Source organism: Lissotriton vulgaris, chromosome 5 (genome assembly GCF_964263255.1).
Source record: "Lissotriton vulgaris chromosome 5, aLisVul1.2, whole genome shotgun sequence".
Lineage (NCBI taxonomy): Eukaryota > Metazoa > Chordata > Amphibia > Caudata > Salamandridae > Lissotriton > Lissotriton vulgaris.
Window position 1 is genome coordinate 1005599265 of NC_141693.1, and position 21619 is coordinate 1005620883.

A 21619-nucleotide genomic window follows, 5' to 3' on the forward strand; every position below is an offset into this window, starting at 1 on the left:
GGCCTCTTGCGGGCCCCCTGGGAGTCCGTGGCTTGAGGGGTGCACATGGGGGGTACTTATGGTACCCCCCCCACATTTCAGAGTGCAACATGGCAGGCACCGCGCGGTGCCTGTCATGTTGCGTGTTGACTGGTGAAACGTGCACTTTTACCATTGCGGCGGGCGGAGATTCCTGCTCCGCCCGCCGCAATGGTAGACATACAGGATGCGCCCGCTGTGTGGCGGGCGCATCCTAATACAATTGTCGGGACCCCCGCACTGTTAGCGGGCAGTCCACTTCTCCGTTAGGGAGGCGGGCGGCCAAAGCCCGTCCACCATCCTAATGGACCCCCTAGTGTCTGAAATGATGCATGTGTCACCATGTATAGGAAATGAATCCTATCAGCCCACCCATATGGCGGAGCATCATCATCTGGGACTTCTGTATACAGTCATCTAGATAGGGAGATACACCTGTTGAAATAGTGTGTTATTCTCCACTTCTCTAAGACCACCAGCGATGGATCCAACCATACAATACCAAAGAAATGGGTGAATTGGTGTGGGATACTAATTGCAGTGAAAAAAAGTGAATAACAATAAGTGTATAATATTAAAACGGGCTACCATGACAACAAGAAATGTTTTAACCCTTTCGATGCTGATGACGAGCTCAGCTCGTCATCACCCACGGGTGTCATGTGCTGATGACGAGCTGAGCTCGTCATGAAAACAGCAAAATGGTAATTCCCAGCACAGGAGGGGGAAAACGCCTAGCAGCCAAGAGGTTAATAGGGAACAATCATGGTGTCAATATTAAAATGAAAGTGTATGACAGTTTGACATAATAACTGTCAGAGTTAGATGGTATAGTGGTCTGCCATTTCACAGGGACATTCCCTATTGGCTTTCATCAGGACCTAGAAATACACTACTGCAAATAAGAAAAAGTGCAAAACAGACTTATTTACACCAAATGATACCGGATGTATTTTATGCGCGGAGAACCTCCTGTGTCTCTTTATCCGGTTCAAAAAGTTCTATAGGATCCTTTCCTGAAAAATTCAAAGCAAAGAAACATACATATAGCAGACACATAGAACATAAATTGCTAACCTAATATAAAGTGTTGCTCATAAGTCAACCTTCTAAGAGATAGTAAGCATGTTAGTAATTTTACATCACTCACCCAATGATTCTTGGGAGCATACCTCACCTCTCCTGGCCACTGCTCAGGAAATGGAGGCCCGCTCTAAATCAGTGAAAAAAATCATAATAATAATAGTAATTAAATTGTAGTATTGGTTCTTTCACAAAGTGATGCCAAAACCCATCATTATTTCACTATATTTACAAAATTTAATTTGAACCTTGGTATTTAGTTCTGAAAGAATACAGATAGCGGTATCCACTAAAGCCCACACCTGACGACGACAGTGTGTAATGATGTAATAGTTCAATCAAATTTTAACAAAAACACCTCATTGCGTCAATCATGAACCGAAAGATAGCGATATTAGTGTATTCGAATGCAGCAATAGATAAAATCATGCTGACCCAACATAAGCGTTCTTCAGTGCAAAGCCTCTGTGAAAGCAGCGTGAGTCACTCGATGTACAAGGAGTATATATCGGAGCACTCGTCAGCCCACTATTACTCACCTCTCCATCGGTACCTCCGGCTTCGTCCTGAGCCACGGGGGAGGTACCGACTGGATGAGGCGGTGTATTTTTCTACGATGTAAAAGCCAATCGTGACCTTCGAAATAATCACATGTAAGTACGGACCAGAAAAGAAATTATTGCTGCGACCGCATCGGGCCAACAACCCGTCATAAGTATTAAAAACCGCTCATTGGACGAAGCGGTGTATTTCCTGTGACATATAAGCCAATCATGGCCTTGAAAAAAATTCACGTGTTGATGCGGACCAGAGAGGGCGAGCCGAATGCCATCATGGACCACAACGAGGCTGATAACCCGTCATCATTATTAAAACACCGCTCATTGGGCTAGGACACAGCCAATAGCGGGCGATGATGAACGCGGGCTAGAGTCCCCTCGTATCGGAAAAAATGTCTCGTTAATGCAAAAATGATTATTGTACAAAACATGTAATTAAATAGCAACGCCCGATATCGTCAACTGGAAAATACGGACAACCTATCGAAAGATAGCCCAGATGAATGTATATCACAGAACAAAACCCTACTTCTTAAGCAGAAAACAATCAGCAGTGGAGAGTGAAAAGAAATTTTATACATGCTGTATTTAGCGCTGCCTTGTCGTCTTGAAACAGAGTGTATTTATGTCAGAGGGCAAGAAAAAGAAAAAGTTTCTCTGTGATTCTTAAGAAAGTTGAGAGGATCGCCAGAGAAACAGCTAATATATAAATAGATCGATATATACACAGGTACAGTTCGCAGATGCAGCTCAACCAATGATGACGTCATATGAGGGCCGGGTCATATTTAGTCCTATATGGGGCCTATTTATATGTGTACATGGTGAAAAGATCTCATCTAGAAGGAAAATCACTACCAGGATATATCCTATGTTATATTAGCAATGTAGACGTATATGTTATATTACACCTATCGAAACCCAGCCAACAACTAGTCATGAAGAAAGCAGATCAAATGGACAGCTATAAGGAGCTGAAACATCCATAGTAATTATTTATTAAAAGTTTTCTATAACGCGAACAAGACCCTTAGGTATCAGAGCGCTTAACATGACAGGTCAAGACAATGACAGTAGAAATAAAGAATAGAAATAAAAAGTTATATACATATCTTTCAAACGTGTTCAATACGTATAGTACAATAATCTGAAGTAGGATATGGGTTATGAGACCTTAATTAGCGGCTTTACAGTTGTCTTATGAGTAATTCCAGTCCAGAGTCAGTAACGAGACAACTTCTGATATCGCCAACGAGTGGAATGAGCTCCTACAAACTTCCCATAGTTATAAAAATGTTTGTATCCTTTAAGTCCGGTTGATGTGTTGTCTTGTCTATGAGAGGAATTTACTCATAAGAAAGATCTTAGATTCTCTCTTGGATCTTGCCGTATTTGTAATTTTCCTAATGTTCGGAGGGAGAGAGTTCCAGATTCTGGGGGCCGCTCAGGAAAACGCTCTGTCGTAAGTTCTTTTCTTTTTGAAAATTGGTGGTCTCAGCAACAGATCATTGGCACTCCTTGCAGGTCTGTTTCCTCCCGATAATTCAATTTTCTGGGTGAGGTATGTAGGTGTGTTTTGATGAATAGCTTTGTGGGTGATACATGCCATTTTTAGTTGTATTCTAGCTTCGTACGGTAGCCAATTTAACGCCTTCAGATGTGGGGAGATACGGTCAAATTTCCTTGTACCAGTGATAAGTCTTGCTGCTGCATTAAGGCATGCTTTCAATGGAGCTATTGAAATTTTCGGTAGACCACATTGCTAATATAACATAGGATATATCCTGGTAGTGATTTTCCTTCTAGATGAGATCTTTTCACCATGTACACATATAAAAAGGCCCCATATAGGACTAAAGACCAGTTAGTTTGCGGCCCTCATATGACGTCATCATTGGTTGAGCTGCATCAGCGAACTGTACCTGTGTATATATCGATCTATTTATATATTAGCTGTTTCTCCGGCGATCCTCTCAACTTTCTTAAGAATCACAGAGAAACTTTTTCTTTTTCTTGCCCTCTGACATAAATACACTCTGTTTCAAGACGACAAGTCAGCGCTAAATACAGCATGTATAAAATTTCTTTTCACTCTCCACTGCTGATTATTTTCTGCTTAAGCAGTAGGGTTTTGTTCTGTGATATACATTCATCTGGGCTATCTTTCGATAGGTTGTCTGTATTTTCCAGTTGACGATTTCGGGCATTGCTATTTAATTACATGTTTTGCACAATAATCATTTTTGCATTAACTAGACATTTTTTCCGATACGAGGGGACTCTAGCCCGCGCTCATCATAGCCCGCTATTGGCTGTGTCCTAGCCCAATGAGCGGTGTTTTAATACTGATGATGGGTTATCAGCCTCGTTGTGGTCCATGATGGCATTCGGTTCGCCCTCTCTGGTCTGCATCAACACGTGATTATTTCTCAAGGCCATGATTGGCTTATATGTCACAGGAAATACACCGCTTCGTCCAATGAGCGGTTTTTAATACTTATGACGAGTTGTTGGCCCGATGCGGTCTCGGCGATAATTGCATTGCCCTTTCTGGTCCGTATTAACATGTGAATATTTCGAAGGTCACTATTGGCTTTTACATCGTAGAAAAATACACCGCCTTATCCAGTCGGTACCTCCCCCCGTGGCTCAGGACGAAGCCAGAGGTACCGACGGAGAGGTGAGTAATAGTGGGCTGACGTGTGCTCCGATATATACTCCTTATACATCGAGTGACTCACGCTGCTTTCACAGAGGCTTTGCACTGAAGAACGCTTATGTTGGGTCCGCATGATTTTATCTATTGCTGCATTCGAATACACTAATATCGCTATCTTTCGGTTCATGATTGACACAATGAGGTGTTTTAGTTAAAATTTGATTTAACTATTACATCATTACACACTGTCGTCATCAGGTGTGGGCTTTAGTGGATACCGCTATCTGTATTCTTTCAGAACTAAATACCAAGGTTCAAATTAAAATGTGTAAATATAGTGAAATAATGGGTTTTGGCATCACTTTGTGAAAGAACCAATACTACCATTTAATTACTATTATTATTATGATTTTTTTCACTGATTTAGAGCGGGCCTCCATTTCCTGAGCAGTGGCCAGGAGAGGTGAGGTATGCTCCCAAGAATCATTGGGTGAGTGATGTACAATTACTAACATGCTTACTATCTCTTAGAAGGTTGACTTATGAGCAACACTTTATATTAGGTTAGCAATTTATGTTCTATGTGTCTGCTATATGTATGTTTCTTTGCTTTGAATTTTTCAGGAAAGGGTCCTATAGAACTTTTTGAACCGGATAAAGAGACGCAGGAGGTTCTCCGCGCATAAAATACATCCGGTATCATTTGGTGTAAATAAGTCTGTTTTGCACTTTTTCTTATTTGCAGTAGTGTATTTCTAGGTCCTGATGAAAGCCAATAGGGAATGTTCCTGTGAAATGGCAGAAACATGTTGACCACTATACCATCTAACTCTGACAGTTATTATGTCAAACGGTCATACACTTTCATTTTAATATTGACACCATGATTGTTCCCTATTAAAATTTTTCTTGTTGTCATGGTAGCCAATTTTAATATTATACACTTATTGTTTTTCACTTTTTTTCACTGCAATTACTATCCCACACCAATTCACCCATTTCTTTGGTATTGTATGGTTGGATCCATCGCTGGTGGTCTTAGAGAAGTGGAGAATGACACACTATTTTAACAGGTGTATCTCCCTATCTAGACGACTGTATACAGAAGTCCCAGCTGATTATGCTCCGCCATATGGGTGGGCTGATGGGATTCATTTCCTATACATGGTGTCACATGCATCATTTCAGACACATAGTTTCTGTATTCTACCTTAATTGTAGCATAGACCGCTGACAGTCATATATGTTTAATTCTATGCTGTATTTCTCACTTTTTTTCTGGCCATCTTCTTCTCTAAATTTGCCTCTGTGAGAGCCCTTGGGTTGCAGGCATCATCGACCTTGGGGTGGTAGGGATCGTCAAAAGTAGAAGCACTGCATTCCTTGGAGGGCTTTTCAGCTTTTTTCTATCTTTCTTCTGAAGGTCTCCAATGATACTTCCTTACAATCCAACCAAGCACAAATCCAACACCTGCCTAGCTCCCAAAGCTCAATTACATCCCCTGGATAGCCTACCAACTCTCCTCAGCAGGTATTCACCCAGGGGAGTTTGAGAACATACACTGTGCCCCATGACTGGAGTAATATGTGGCTCTTGGTCAGGGAACGAGGGGGTTCCAGGAAAGTTGACATTCATCTCTGCCAAGTAGACATGGGCATGCTCAGGACAGAAGGGGTCTGATCAACTCACCTTCCTGCCTGGCACTCATCTTGTCCCCATTGTAGATGGTGGTTACGGACCTAAACCTGAGCCAGAGTTGAAAACAACATGTTGCCCTAGATGGAAAGCACTATGAAGAAATTTGGCAGCTCAGCCCAGACACACATACAATTCAGAGGGCAATCAAAACTACAGGCAGCCTAAAAAGATATAACTACAGTTTAATAATGCACAAGAAATGCTTCTTCATAATACATTACCCAGCATGAGGACTTAAGAAAGCGAATTGCCGAAATTTCAAAATAAGTACTTTTACGATTAGTCACATTAATTATGGAGCGTATAGTGAGATCAATATAAGTTTAAAAAAGCAGATCAAAACAATCAAAGTAAACATGAACTAAGACTATATACCACCATATTCAGTCCAGCACAAATAGTAAACCAATAATTAGCGTACCAGTGTAAAGACTCTGATAGTTTTTTAATGACCATTTCTCATATCCATCAAATCCATCAACATATGTTGCATTCATCTACACATTATTGTACCTTCGCTCATTCACTAGTGTACCGTAGACTGAAGGTATTCTTTGCTTGTATGCAGTTTGTGTGCAGTGACAGGCTGTTACGGACCATATCAAATACGAACAGTAAAATGAAGCTTTTGTAGGATAATCAGGTACTAGATATTTTGTAGCCAGAACTAGTATCGCTGAGGTTGCTGAACTAAAGAGACATTTAAAAAAAAGAGCAGAAAAGCAACGACTGTGATATAAATGCATCTGAGAGAGTGTGGTTATGGAGACTTGAGGGGCACTGTTAAATGGTGGTAGTGAGGGAATCTATGGTAGAGGTGGTCATTAGGGGACACCAACAAACATTGTTGCACAGGGCGCCACCAGCGCTAAAGCCGGTCCTGACCTTGAGGCCAGTCCACCTCACCAATTGGTACCTTCATTGGCTTTGTTTCAGTAGTAGTAGCTGCAACTCACCATGGATCTGCAATGCAGGATTTGCACATACACCAAACTAAGTTTGCAAACGTCTCTGCTTCATGCACAAGCACTTTTAACATGTGCTGCCTGCTTTGGGGGCACTGGAATTATGCAATAAAGGAGGACAAAATTATGCTGCAGTTTTGACTGAATTATGCAGCAAAAAAGGCTGCAGTGTAATGTAGTATTTTTTCTGATACTTTATTATTTTGACATTTGTAAACATGTTAAGAGTCTCTGGAAAGATTTTGCCTTATTAGTAACAGTGTAACAAACAATGCAACAGTGAGAAAGGTGATCAGTCAACTTTTGCAAAGGGTCATCCACTTCAAAGCAACACAAGTCAAATTTTTAAGAAACTTTTGATCTGTTTGAGCTACAAACAATTTATTAGTTAAAATTGTCAGATTATGCAGCAGATGTTGTATTATGTGGCAAACATGGCAGAGCCATAATTATATAGAAAACATTTGCAAACTAGGATATTTTGCCATTCGTGTTTGAACTGCTCTTGTGGAAAAAAGGAGGAGAAGTGCTGCTGACAGAAACTCCATGGCTGGGATACAAATGGCTTGTGCTTCCAATTTTAAGCGTATCTGGGACATTCTGTGATTGGAAACATATCCCACTTTGTGAATGTATTTTAATGTCAATAACTATTAAACCTTAAATAATCGTGTGTATCTATTGGATGAATAAATACCAATGAGCTGTAACTGGGCAGTGAAATGCCAAACAGATACTAAAAATCGGGATGTTTTACGTATTCTGCCACACCTCTGGCTCCGCCCATTGACCCAATCCATGGGTTATTCCCGCCCTGATTCTCCGCCCACAGTTCCCCCTACTTTTTTCCCCTACTTCGACCACTGCATTTACTGCGCTGCCTCCAAATTCACATCACAACATAAAACACACAGCTCAAACTGGACAGATTTGAAGAAACTAGGGGTTTGTCTCCGACACCATGGTCACACGTTTGAATTCTGGATGGTCCACTCAGAGACAAGAGACTCCTTGGGGTGAACATGCTTACGCTCTATAAACACACCCGTTATAATAGTCACACAAGAAACTTTCGGAACTGGGAGGTCAGGTCCGGTTAAATGCCCCATACTTACTGAAAAGAGACCGTTGAATTCTCCCAATACAAGACTCGGTAAACAGCCTCACAGCTGCTGCAGAACGTGTTCAACAAGCCATCGAGTTGTATTAAACTGAAAGGAAGAGCACAAACAAAAAAAACACAGCACAATGAATGAAAGCTGGCAGTGGACGAATGTTCAACAGAGATCTGTGTAGATTCAGCTGTAAATAGAGAAGCTATAGAGAAGTACAGAGGGTGAGACAATCGTTAGCTTCTACTGGCTTCACTGCTGCATTTGTTTGTGCAAACAATAACCGAATTGAAAACAACACACTAATAATTCTACAAGAAACAGGGCCTAGCAGCCTCGTTTGGAAAACGATATCAACGGGACAGAAGGTTCTACTACACGGCGAAGTGTTCATTACAAAGAGATAGGCCAATCAATCAATCGATCAATCAATCATATCATTTGAAAAGCGCACTACTCCCCCAGGAGGGTCTCAAGGCGCTGGGGTGGGTAATGCTGCTACTACTCGGAAAGCCCATAGAAAAGTAAAGTCATCGTATTGGACCCGAGATATGAACAGGCCGTAGTTTAATGTGAGGTCTGAACAGGTACATTCTGTGAAACGCGAGAGCCTAAGGCTATCTGATGTGTGAATCTGCGAGTATTGTGCAGGGCCACTGGAACTACACAGGAGGGTTCATGGAGTCACGCAACAAGAAACGGCAAATTATGAGGCGTGATGCAGCACATTGGTGATAGAAATAAAAAAACAACGTCTACGTTTCTCCACTTCCAATCCCGTGCACTGAACTGCCTGATGCTAAATTAATAGTGGTCTTGGTATTTCTCCAACTGCAGGAATAAATGACTATGGCAATTCAAAATTGGTCTCGGCCTCCTCCCTGGTATTCAAGGATACTCCAACATCCAGAGATATAACGGTAATAGATACATTTCAAATGTGGCTTAAAATGGACTTCTCCCCAGGTTACCTTTTTTGACAAACAAAGCAATTTGCAAAGAGCCACCACCAATCTCGAAGGTTCATGCCTCGCCCCTCTTTTCGTGCCATTTGTTTATGGTACATTTAACAGTTAAAAAAAGAGACTCATAAGGGTGATTGGTTCCTCGAATGTGTAACACAAATCTATTTTAGTTCATTGACCAGTCTTTGAAGTCTTCCATGGCAAATTTATTTTAAATGTATGGAAAATTAATGTAAGTTGAATCAATGAAGCACGTGACACAGCAGCAGAAGGATGTATTTGTGTTCGAACCATCAGTCCACACACCTGTTATAAATACCATAGCTGCACTCCCCAACTCAGACAGCAACACATGGATGGAGACATCTAAGTGTAGTCAATTCACATCTTGACTTATCATAAAATAGCAAAAAGAGGTAATGTGCCTGTACCAAAGACACTTTGTATGTATGTAGGTTAGATTTTTATTTTATGTAGAATGGTCAGTGATTCATTATTATGTATTACCCATAAGTAACAAGTTACAATTCTTTGTAATATAGCTTAGTGATACACACAATAATAATGAAAGACGATTTTTGCCTATCATTTACGTATTAGTGATTCGGCCCTGAAACTAGGAACCTCTTCAAAACAACAATGCTCCATAGAAGTGACTTAATTGCATAATGTCTCTGAAATTTGGCTTTAATGTATATCTTATTTGTCTAATTGCTGCCAATAAATTATATAGGATTTTGGTAAATCAGAATACAGCCATGTGTGCAGGTAAAAATTCAAAATCTTACTTGTGGAGGAGTGCAGTTTGCACACTACAGTAACTGTTGGACATTTTAAATGCTAGAAGATGAGAGTCGCTCTTTCATAAATATTTTAACACTACACTTTCTATTTCAGAACTGCTTTCTTAACCTTAGAGCTTTTCACCAAATTCTTTATCAAAAATAGCTTTCCTTCCCGGCATTTGCCCTTCTATTTTCAACATTTTCTATGGAGAGGAGAGTGAGAAGGGAACTCCTTGAAGCCTCCATATGTAAGTTGGGCTTGTTCACCAAGTCAAATTCACCTCCAACGTTTACACATCGCCACTTTAAAAAGTCACCAGCTGCCACAGAATGAATAAAAGCCAAACTTATTTTGACAAGTACTGGCGAGGGCCATAAGAACACAATAGCAGCACCACAATATTAACCTTGTAATTGATACTGTAAAAACACTTACAAACTTTTGAATTCAGCTATAGCTTCCTGGCGGGAGAGCTTTACTTTCTGTAGATCCTCTCGGCGAACGCTGTGATGTTTCCTCCTGGCTTGAGCTTGTTCAGAGAGCGGTGTCTGTGAGACCTCTTGCAGGTATCCCAACAGCGCAGGCACAGAGATGAACAGGGTACCCGTAGTGAACCATGCAACTGAAATCATCATTTGGACAGTTAGTCAATTCTGAACAAACTATGTATACCATAAAACAGCTTGTAAAATTTTAACAAATGCATATCATTCGTTTTTCTGTACTGGTCTAGTGCGTATACCCTCAGTGACCAGCAAAGATATTAGCACAGTTATAATACTACAAGCAGGGTAGTTTGGGATAATTTGTTGCCGTCAGGGTCTGACTTTACAATGTCAGCTGGACAGTGAGCACAGATTATTAAAAGCACCTAATTGGGAGCAATGGCGTCTAACTTCAAATTAAATGAAAGGAACGGTGTGGACTCCTGTCAGTTCCTTTTTTTGCCAACTTTCCCAAGGAGTTTTCAGTCAATAGCTTTTAAAACACTTAAATGAGGCTCCTCTTTGTTTAAAAGATTATTTTGTACATATTTGCAGGGGCGTGGCTTAGTCAGGGAGATATGGGGGGATCCCAATTTTTCCCACTTAATAAAGCAGGGGGCCACTGGTAGAATTGGTGAGATGACCAAGATTCGAGATGGGCAATTCACACGAGGGGCAGGGTCAGTGGTAAATTTGCATTAGTTGGGCCTTTAAGGCCGATTTAGGATTTGGCAGACAGGTATACCATTGCAATAGCGAGAGTACCCTGTCCGCCATACTCAAGACCTGCCCACCCAATTTTGAGTCAGACGGACTGCAGGTTTTACATCAACAGAACAAAATGTACTCCATCAGTGTAAAACGTTTTCCGGTGCCATCGAAGGTAAGCCATACCAGCATCCGCCCTATTTAGAGTGGACAGTTGGATGGCATTTATTTTTTTTTTCTTTTACTGTCCAATACTGCCAGGTTTATCCTGGTGGTGAGGGACAGTAAAAAAAAAAAAGGGACTCCCACCATCATGCAAGAAAACTCACATGGTGTGGGGTCAGTTTTTTTTTAAAATTTCCAAATACGAACTCCCACTTTGGGTGTTTGTATTTGATAAATAAAAAGAACTTTAGAAACGGTTAACAGCCAGCTGTCATGTTTAACGGAGCTGTCTATCAAACATTTCCTACATTGCCAGGAACAGCCAAGAAGGTGTTTCGTGCCAATGAACAGAGATGTCTACAGGGCCAGTGGACAGCTTTAAATTTGGTGGGAAGTGTTAAGTCACGGTGGTGGATATAAAGTCCTCTGCCATCCTTTCTGCCTTTCTCTGCCAAACCCTAAATCAGGCCCTCTGTCTATAGAGGTGTAGTGGGCGAAAAACAATGGCTAGGAATGCAACATGCAAGGGTGCCAGTGGTTAGACTATTTGCAATCATTTATCCCATCATCTTGTGGGTGTTTGATTACCAGCAGTATGCCTGGTAACATGAGGCTGGCACGGCCTTCCAAGCTTACTACTGGACAAGGTTTGTGAATTCTAAAAAGTAGTACATGTGCACCCGTTCAAGGATTACTTCTATGGGTGCAGATTTGGTACTTCATTTGGTAAACCATATATATATATATATATATATATATATATATATATATATATATATATATATATATAACAACACACAGAATTTGGCTAGCTTAAGCCACTTGCAACGGCGGGCTCCCGGCGGAATCGCCACTTCCTCGTTATAATACCTTTCCCTGGTATACCACGATTTTTATATCAAAAAACCAGTGCCGAGGCCCAAATGGTGCTTGATGTTGGTATTTATTGGCTCACGAAAAAAACAACCCAACGCGTTTCGAAGCCAAGCTTCTTGCTCACGGGTAACATTGCTTAAAGCGGCCATTCTATTTAAAGTGACATGATACAAAGTAACGTGCACGTGTTTGCAAGGACATGAAAGAAATACTTTGCTACAATGTTTTCTCTTTTCACTTTGTGACAATTCCAAAACGTGATTTAACAAATAATAATAGAGAAACATGTTCCAATAAAAATAATGGACCTTGATAGCATTTTAAGTTCGTATGTGTGTATCAACCCAAGTGGGTAATGATTCAATCTCGTGATACCTCGCATTAAGCTACAAGGTTAATCCACAAATTAATGTTCAGTCAAGTTGACGTTGTTTCTCAATTCATAGTCATAAGTCAGACTGTGTGTTACCCAAGTGGGTGATTTCTAATCAGTCACGTTTCAAGACGACATCTGTAAATAAAGAAAAACACGAATGTATGCAAATTTTTAAAAAAGTCCCTGCACCAAAGTGAATTTAAAACATTCATAAACTTCAAGAATGGAAAATGATGGAGAACAATAAACAGCTATAAATGCATTTTCAAGTTTGCAAATGAACAGCCAATTCTTCCCCCAAATTGTGCCCATTCGGATGTGTAGTGTTATACCTTATGATGTAACGGGACTCGAGTTTTCGCAGAGCCAACAACCTGTTACCACCCCTTTCTTTCTTTTCCACACAGTCAATCACCATGAATCTCAGCAGATCAGGATCTTGGTTATGTACAGAGGCAAAATGCCGTCGGCTTGCGAAAGAGAGAACTGGTTAACACTCCACCCACAACAGCCAAGTGAACGTCCAGAAATTCATGCGTAAAAATCTCCCAAGATCAAGAAGAACACAAAATCACGAAACAACTGGGATGTAACACTGAATTCGCGGTATACGCGTTACAGTGTCCCTGTAACAAATGGTATATAGGGATGACCACAAAAAAAGCCAAATTGAGGGTATTGGAACACATGAGGGCCATTAAAAATGTCAATCCACAGTATCCGGTGGCCAGGCATTTTGCCTCTGTACATAACCAAGATCCTGATCTGCTGAGATTCATGGTGATTGACTGTGTGGAAAAGAAAGAAAGGGGTGGTAACAGGTTGTTGGCTCTGCGAAAACTCGAGTCCCGTTACATCATAAGGTATAACACTACACATCCGAATGGGCACAATTTGGGGGAAGAATTGGCTGTTCATTTGCAAACTTGAAAATGCATTTATAGCTGTTTATTGTTCTCCATCATTTTCCATTCTTGAAGTTTATGAATGTTTTAAATTCACTTTGGTGCAGGGACTTTTTTAAAAATTTGCATACATTCGTGTTTTTCTTTATTTACAGATGTCGTCTTGAAACGTGACTGATTAGAAATCACCCACTTGGGTAACACACAGTCTGACTTATGACTATGAATTGAGAAACAACGTCAACTTGACTGAACATTAATTTGTGGATTAACCTTGTAGCTTAATGTGAGGTATCACGAGATTGAATCATTACCCACTTGGGTTGATACACACATACGAACTTAAAATGCTATCAAGGTCCATTATTTTTATTGGAACATGTTTCTCTATTATTATTTGTTAAATCACGTTTTGGAATTGTCACAAAGTGAAAAGAGAAAACATTGTAGCAAAGTATTTCTTTCATGTCCTTGCAAACACGTGCACGTTACTTTGTATCATGTCACTTTAAATAGAATGGCCGCTTTAAGCAATGTTACCCGTGAGCAAGAAGCTTGGCTTCGAAACGCGTTGGGTTGTTTTTTTCGTGAGCCAATAAATACCAACATCAAGCACCATTTGGGCCTCGGCACTGGTTTTTTGATATAAAAATCGTGGTATACCAGGGAAAGGTATTATATATATATATATATATATATATATATACACACACACATTCTTTTTTGCCAAAGGAATTTTCTCGCGCACTCCTGGCTCCTTTCAATAACGACCAGCGATCCCATGCAGTGCAAGTTATTTTATTTCATAACAGCTTCACCAGCAACACATTCTCTATCCGTTATATATATGTTTTCGATCCAAAAAAACAAGTTCAAACCTCCTAGTATAATCAGGATGATGAGAAAGAACCAACACAGGCACAGTAGACCCAAACTCGACGCCCTCAGCCCTAACTACAAGGCCAAAAATGCCTTTATTTGGGTGGTGTCACACCACAAACACCACTTCTGAATCTACAGAACTGTATATTTGGTGCTTATGTTTGTTGCTGCCTGCCACTGACCATGTATTTTTGAGGCCCAGGACTTTCTGATGCAAAACTGATTAAATCATTAATCATGCATTTCATGGTCATCATTTTGTTTCAAGTACTGGAGGCCTGGTGTTGGACAATGGTCATTCCGTCACTTATCCTGTCACTGTTTCTTACCACTGGAGTCCAGTTCCCAGGCGAGACACTGCCATCAGCAGTCAGCTGTCGTTGTAGTACAATTTCTGTCTTCTGGGTGTGTCTGAGTCACACCCTTATTGAATAAAAAAAATCGTTGAGCGGAGCAGGCTCAGATAGGGTTGGCCGGCATAAGTGTACTCTTTTCTCTTTCACCCGCTCTGTCTGTTTATTTTGGTGCCACCCACGGGCTGCCCCAGCTTAGACCATTCCACCCAGTTTCCTCTTCCCTTAAAATAACAGACAGGTATGCATGATAAGCTAAGTACAAGGTGCACCCCAGCGCCTTGTCCCCAACACCAAAAGGTTGGGCTGCGGATGGCAGCCACAGCATTCATAATCCTGCTGAACGTAATTCAACATTTATCAAGCAGATTTGCTCCCACAAAATCTCATGAATCGGAGAAGTCGCTACTCACCCATGGTAATTGTGAGAAAATGCAGTCTATTATATGGTGTGGTTGTGCGACCTCCCCATGTATAAGCTCACAAACCTGTTTTGGGTGTAGTCAGGCTCGTTTGTAAAACCTTAGCTCAACCCTGGTTAGCTGTGGGTTCGAGCAGGTAGGTTTTAACAATGGAACAAGGACACACCATTTAATAGACCCAGCACAATTGAATAAGAAAGAAAGACAACAAAAGGGAATCTAACACCAGTTTATAAAATTTGATCTTATTTTTATACATTTTACACACCAAAACAAGCGAAATCCACCGGAGGGTTCTGGATAAATGAATGAAGTAAATTGTAAATCACTGCTTTTCCCTCAAAGTGCAAAGAAGCATTAGCAACTTCTGCAGTTAGCAGTCACTTTGAAAATGTTTTATAAAGTTGTGTTCAGGTACTCCAGCCAGCTTTGGGTGGCCAATGCCGACACAAGCAAGGGAGCAAGTCGCAGAAGTCAATAAGGCTTAGTAGGGCAGTTACCTTGCAGTCTAAACAGTCTCCAGTCCAGTTCTGGGCTCCATGGGCAAATCACCATAGGCATCAATGAAGTGGTCCTGATGCAAGGAATACAGAATGCTGAGGATGCAATCAGGTTGACTGTTGTCTTCCTGGGGCCACAAACATGGTGGAGAAACTTTGGCAACAGAGGTTGAGGTCCCTTAAAGTCCAGGTGAAGTCCAGACAAAAACAGTTGCCACTAGTCTACTGATCTTCAGTCACAGTTCAACCAGTGGTTCCATTAAACAGCGACTAGTGTCCTTCTTGGGTGACCAGACTGCACTTTGACGACGATCTCCCAGTTCCAGCACATGCAGGTGCAACTTTTCAGTGTCAGGGTTTAGTCTCTGAGGCTGCGCTTCGGCAATCAGTGGCAAACAAGCAATTGTGGCTACCAACTTTACCAAGGCGGGTTCTTCAGCTTTTGTGACCATAGAGTTGTAACAGAAAGTCAGGCAACTGACTATTTGAGTTCTCCTCTTCCATCTGAGGCTCGGAGAAGTCTTTGCCTCAAGTACGGCACCACTGGCACAGTCCTCTCTTTGCTAGCCCGTGAGCAGCAGGGGCAGTCCTGTCTTTGGTGAAGCCTTTCTTTGCCAGGTCCAGGGAACAGCATGGCAGTCGTTATTCGGTCCTCTCTCCAGTGAAGATGTGATCTGAGGTCTGAGTGCCAGGGGTGACACTTTTATGCCCACAAATTAACCTTAGGGATGCAGTGACTATTAGCCAACGAGCTACTAGGTCCCCACACACCTGATGATGACTTCTTGCAGAGTGGGGCATCTAGCTAACCAAGAGTGTAACATTCTGCACACTCTCAAGATGGCTGACAGAACCCCTGTCTCCGTGTGTAGCTTGTTAGACCACCCTAGAGACGTGGCTATAAGGGAGCTACACGCTCACGGAATAAAACAGTTTGACAATCATTTCCCCCCTCCTGTCCCAAACGCCATTCTGTCTACAAGAGCAAAAGAGCCGCCCTCATTTGTATCCACCATTTGCCCTTCATAGGTGAATTATCCATTGAAATGAAGCATGCATTTTGGGCTAACACCCTGGGTGGCTTCCTGCCAGGGAGAGGTAACACCTCTTCCAGCGGCAGGCCTCTATTGTGTCCTTTCCTGACAGTAGTTCATGTCTCCCAAGGAGGGCAGAAGGCTTTTGTGTGGCCAGCATCTGCGAATAGCCACTGGAAAACATGGGCAACAAAGTGGCAACTTTCTAAAGTTGCCTTTTAATCATAAGATACATTAAATTCAACTTCGGCATCAAGTCAGATTTAATGCAACAATTGTTTTGATACCTTGAAGTACCAACTTTAGTAGTCCGACTCATCAATAGCGCTATTAGCCTTTAACTAGTAAAAAGGACAATTTTGAGTTTTTACAGCTATGACATTTGAAAAGGCATACCCTACCTTTTAATATGCAGATCCCTGCATAAGGAAACAATAGGCCTACTTTAGGGTGACATCTATATTAAAGAGGAAGACCTGGTTTTTGGCATCAGTTTAAATGGCAAAGTCAAGTTAGCCGTTTAAAGCTGCTCTGCCAGTCTTCAGTGGCAGGCTGGGAGCCATGTTTTCTCTGTAAGACTCGGGGTGGCACAATAAGTGCTGCAGACTCCTAGGGACACTAACTTACAGGTCTAAAGTGCCATATACTAGGGACTTACAAGTAAGTTATCACATGCAATTGGGTATAAGCCAAATAAACATACAGAACACTGGTACGGAGGTCTGGTTAGCAGGCCTCAGTGCACTCAGAGTAGAAAAACCAGCAGCATCATTCCAAACCTTTGCGGTTGATCATGCAAAAAGAAGCATTTCCTTACAGTAAACAAATGTATTTCCACCTCTATTCAATTCAAAGCATATTCTATCGTATCTTTTACTGAAACTACCAATTTTACGCACTTTGAGTGGAGACTTGCTGGATAAGCAGCACGGTTTGTCTATATAACTCCGACTCTGAAATTCCTCAAAGTAATATCCTGTTCACCCAATAATTCAGGAGGACAAGTCAATGTTAACATATATGATATGTTACTGGTGTACAGCTTGAAGCTATACTAGATTCACATGCTGTGCATTAATCCACGTTTTAAGTGATTGGGTCCAGAAGTGATCTTAGTATCCAATCTGGGTGGTTCAAGAATTACTTACTATAACTTTGAACATAAGCACACAATGCCTCCGAATGGGGCTGACATTTTAGATTCTTTTTTCTGCTGTTAGGTTTGGAGTAAAGCAAAGGATATTTAGAAGAGGTTTCAGCTGTAAAATTGCCCCAACTCAAACTGCACCATTGTACATATTGATGCAGGTCTGTACACTATTCACATGAGAGAATCAAGACTGTTCAACATCAATCATGCTTCATTTTAAAGCTTTTCATTATGTAGTAAGTTGGCATCTGGTCACTTTAGGGAAAGAGCACACTGGAGAACAGAATAGGTTGCTGCTGAAGTATGGTTCATGCGCTCTTATCTTAAGGTCTTTATTGAAAGTGGGGCACAGAAGTAGGGTTGCTGGGATATTATTTCCTTTCTCATTCCTAATAAATCGATCTCCATAGAGCTAACTAGGCCGGACACATTTATTAATGAATCCTGTGTAATTCGAATAACTGAGTCTGCTTGTTACGTGAAACAGATAACGCCATTACGCCACATAATCACGTTGTTGCTTGCAGCAAAATGATTGTTCTGTGGCAGCGTGAACAAACAGAACGTGAGCGGCAGTTGTTTGCGGCAACACTTTATTTGGCCACGTTTTTTTTTAAAAGTAAAATGCATTCTTGCATCAACAAATGCATTCCACACTAACATGTTGCACTTAATGAAGGATTTGCATTTGTGCGTCATTATATATGTTTCCAAAATTCTGCGTAAATACACGAACTTCCCACATTCCTAAACTGTTTAACACTGCCCCGTTTATCCAGCTATAGATCGGTTTCTCTTCATCACCATTCATTTACATCTGTAGAACCATACATATTAGGACAGTGTAAATCAGCAATTCTTTGTAAAACACTTCTACTCTAACGTCAATTCATTAGGAAATGGAAACAATGAATTTCTCTCAATTTAAGAGAAGAATGAATAGCTTACCTTCGTTTAGAGTAAGTAGCATGAAATTCACAGCAAAGCATGTCAAAAGAGAACACACTGGCATTTGCCATCTAAAAGGAAAGAAAGAGAACTTAAATTGCATTTAATAAATCTGTGCTGCTCTTAAGTCTTTTGTTCTGTGGTCTAGATGTGTCATTTAATTATAAGTTTGTGTGGTACAAGCTCAAAGCAGCATTCACTGCTAAGGAGAGTATGTAACAATTCAATCTCATAAAAAAAAAGAAATGATAAAATAAGAATTACGCAAACAAACATGAGACTAAAACCTCTCAAACCCAAAGTGCTGTTAATTTGTTCTCCACAGATCATGAGAGAATTGATAATCCCAGTGGAGCAAGTCAGGCTGAGTGACTGAATGATGATTTACTAGAGCACGTAATGCAAAGTGTTGCTGGTGGGTTGATAAGATTTACTTAGAACGCTCGTGATGAAGCAGTGGTGATGGTGCAATGATACAATGGATACTGCAGGTATTCTTCACAAAAGGTGATTTTATTGGTAATAAGGTTGTTCAGATTTTCTAAACAAACTTTATAATCATTAAAAAAGGTGCACGGCAAGCGGTTGGCCGCAGTGCCCAACTTGCGGTCAAGCCCTGCAGCCAACTCCCTGCATGCAGCCAAACTCATGCCGTGCGGAGCAGGGGGTTGGCAACAAGGCCTGGCCGCAGCCAGGCCTTGTGCCCAGCCTCGCAAAGGCAGCCAACCCACGATAGGGGCATGCAGCCTCCCCCCCATGTTCAGATTTTGGCCTCGGGACCCCATCCCCGGTGGCCAGCACATTTTGTGGGGTAGCGAGGGGCAGGTGTTCCCCTCCCTAGGAACGTTTTGGGCCCAGGGACCCCATCCCATGGCAATTTTTTTTTTTTAAGGGGAGGGGGGTATATGGCCCCTCTGCCCGCCAAGCCCACCACTGTAATTATGGGGGAGAGGGGCACCATCTCCCAGGGCGTGGCCATATTGTAAATGGGGAGGGTTGCACATGGCTCCCCTTCCTCAGGCCAATTTCGGCCCCAGTGCCCCATCCCCCATGGCCCAGCATCTATTGTAAATGGGAAGGTGGGCACGCAGCCCCCCTCACTGGGCCAAGATCAGCACTGGGGACCCCGGCCACTTAGTAAAAGGGACCTCATTTCCCAGGGTTTGTCCAATTGGTAAAAGGGGAGGGGAGACACTACTACATAACCTACTGGCAGTCACCAGTAGGTAGTTCTAGTTAGGACATAGTTTCCATTGGAAGGGCGCTTTTTGTTTTGCAGATAACGTTGCCGTAGTCCGACCAATCTTCACTAGATTTTCAAAACTAGTTTGCCAGTTACTTCAGATGCTCTCTGGAAAGTTTTGAGGTGATCCATCAAGCGGGGGCAAGATCTAGGTCCTTAAAGAGTGCTTATTGTAATTTGGTGTAAATCTGTTCAGTAGTAGTAGTTTGTGTTTAAAACACTCCATGTGAGTGGGGTTAGTCCCAGCACCTCAGAACACTTACTCAACCTGTGGATGATCAGAAGAGTACTGGATCTATTTATTGTCTGTGACCTGAGGAGAAGAGAGCTGAAGGACTGAACCTGCTCCCTCTTCTACCTAGGACAAAAAAGTGGGCTCTAAAGATCATAAGGCTGACCTCCTATTCAAGACACAGTGATACAACAAGCTGCAAGAGACCATTTCCTGGAAGTACTCAGTTGATCATTGACAACTGGACCCTGCTGCTGGCCTCAGCCTGGCTCACTAAGAGTCTCTAAGTGCCTCCGCTGAGGTCCCAGGGTGGGCTTTAGTAGGGCATTTCTATAGTGGAATGGGACCTAAGAGATTTATTCAGAAGGTAAAATCTTTGAACAAGACAAACCTGGTTGGTGTATTCAACCTGAGCTTTGTCGTAGTCAGTCTCAAATTGCACCTCGAGCCCGGTCTACCACTATCAGTGGTCATCATTGGCGCATTGTGCTAGTGTTACTTTAAACTTTTTTAGAAAAAAGAAAATCATATATTTGGTTCCCCTTATTGTATTTTTGTCATTTTGTATTAATTATCCTATTTTTTTCAAATTCTGGATTTTTATCGTCTGGCATTCTGACTTTATTTATGTTTTGGTACTGAATAACAACTTCACACTATACTATAGTAATAGAGAATAGTATTTAACTATACTACGCTAAGTTAGGCCTGTCTGCTCGGTCATAGCCACCAGGGGGTTGAGCTCAGGTTAATTTAGGGACAATGATGATTCACCCGGACAATGGTTGTGACTGTTCCCACTGCAAATAACATTCCAGTTTCTTATAGTGCAGTGCCAAATGTTAAAATACAGGATCAGGCATAAAGAAGGTCTTGACTGCCAATTGCACTTCTAAGATTTCTGGGAATGTTCCTATTCACAATTCCAATTAAGGAAGCTCTGCAGCCTCAGCGCTCGTTTCAGAGATCTTGTTGCTGCCTCGTTTTACACGTCTGAACCCCAGTACAGGAACTAAGCCCCAAGCATGACTATGTATGGCAGAAGCCCCATGTCTACCAGTTGGAAAGATCTGGTTACCTGATGAATAAGGGCAATAAGGGCATACACCCCCCAACGCCCCCCCCTACTCCCCCACTTAAGAGCAGAATATGAAGGGCTCATGACTTTAAGCCAACGCGTACTGCCCACATAAAAATCTGTACATGCTCAATGCGGAAGCGTACAAATCATAATTATTAAAACTATAAACATCCTCATGGACGTGGCCATGCTCGACCTTCAACAGGAAGGTGGGTAGAGAGTTAGAGGAAGGGGTGATGCCAGCCTGTAATGAACTGTCCTGGCATTGGCTGAGGCATGAGCACTACCCCAAAGAGTCAGTCAGGCTTTGCCTTAGAACTCCCCTGTCTGCCCAGTCTATGTCCCATGCCTCTGCTGACAATATAGCAGTACCCAAATAAGTATGTACTAAGCTTCTTGTGAGGCTGTCATT

General features: G+C 41.8%; 1 protein-coding gene across 2 annotated transcripts in view; it reads right to left on the bottom strand.

The window, feature by feature from the left end:
• The window catches only part of ZFYVE27 (zinc finger FYVE-type containing 27), a 362081-nt gene that overhangs the window by 282868 nt on the left and 57594 nt on the right, over nt 1-21619 (bottom strand). For both annotated transcript variants that reach the window (XM_086922616.1, XM_086922614.1), the window contains exons 3-5: nt 18652-18722; nt 10283-10469; nt 8100-8195 (exon numbers count right to left, since the gene is read on the bottom strand). In XM_086922616.1, coding sequence (XP_086778742.1) covers nt 8100-8195; nt 10283-10469; nt 18652-18722 — 354 coding nt within the window. The remainder of the gene's footprint in view (nt 1-8099; nt 8196-10282; nt 10470-18651; nt 18723-21619) is intronic.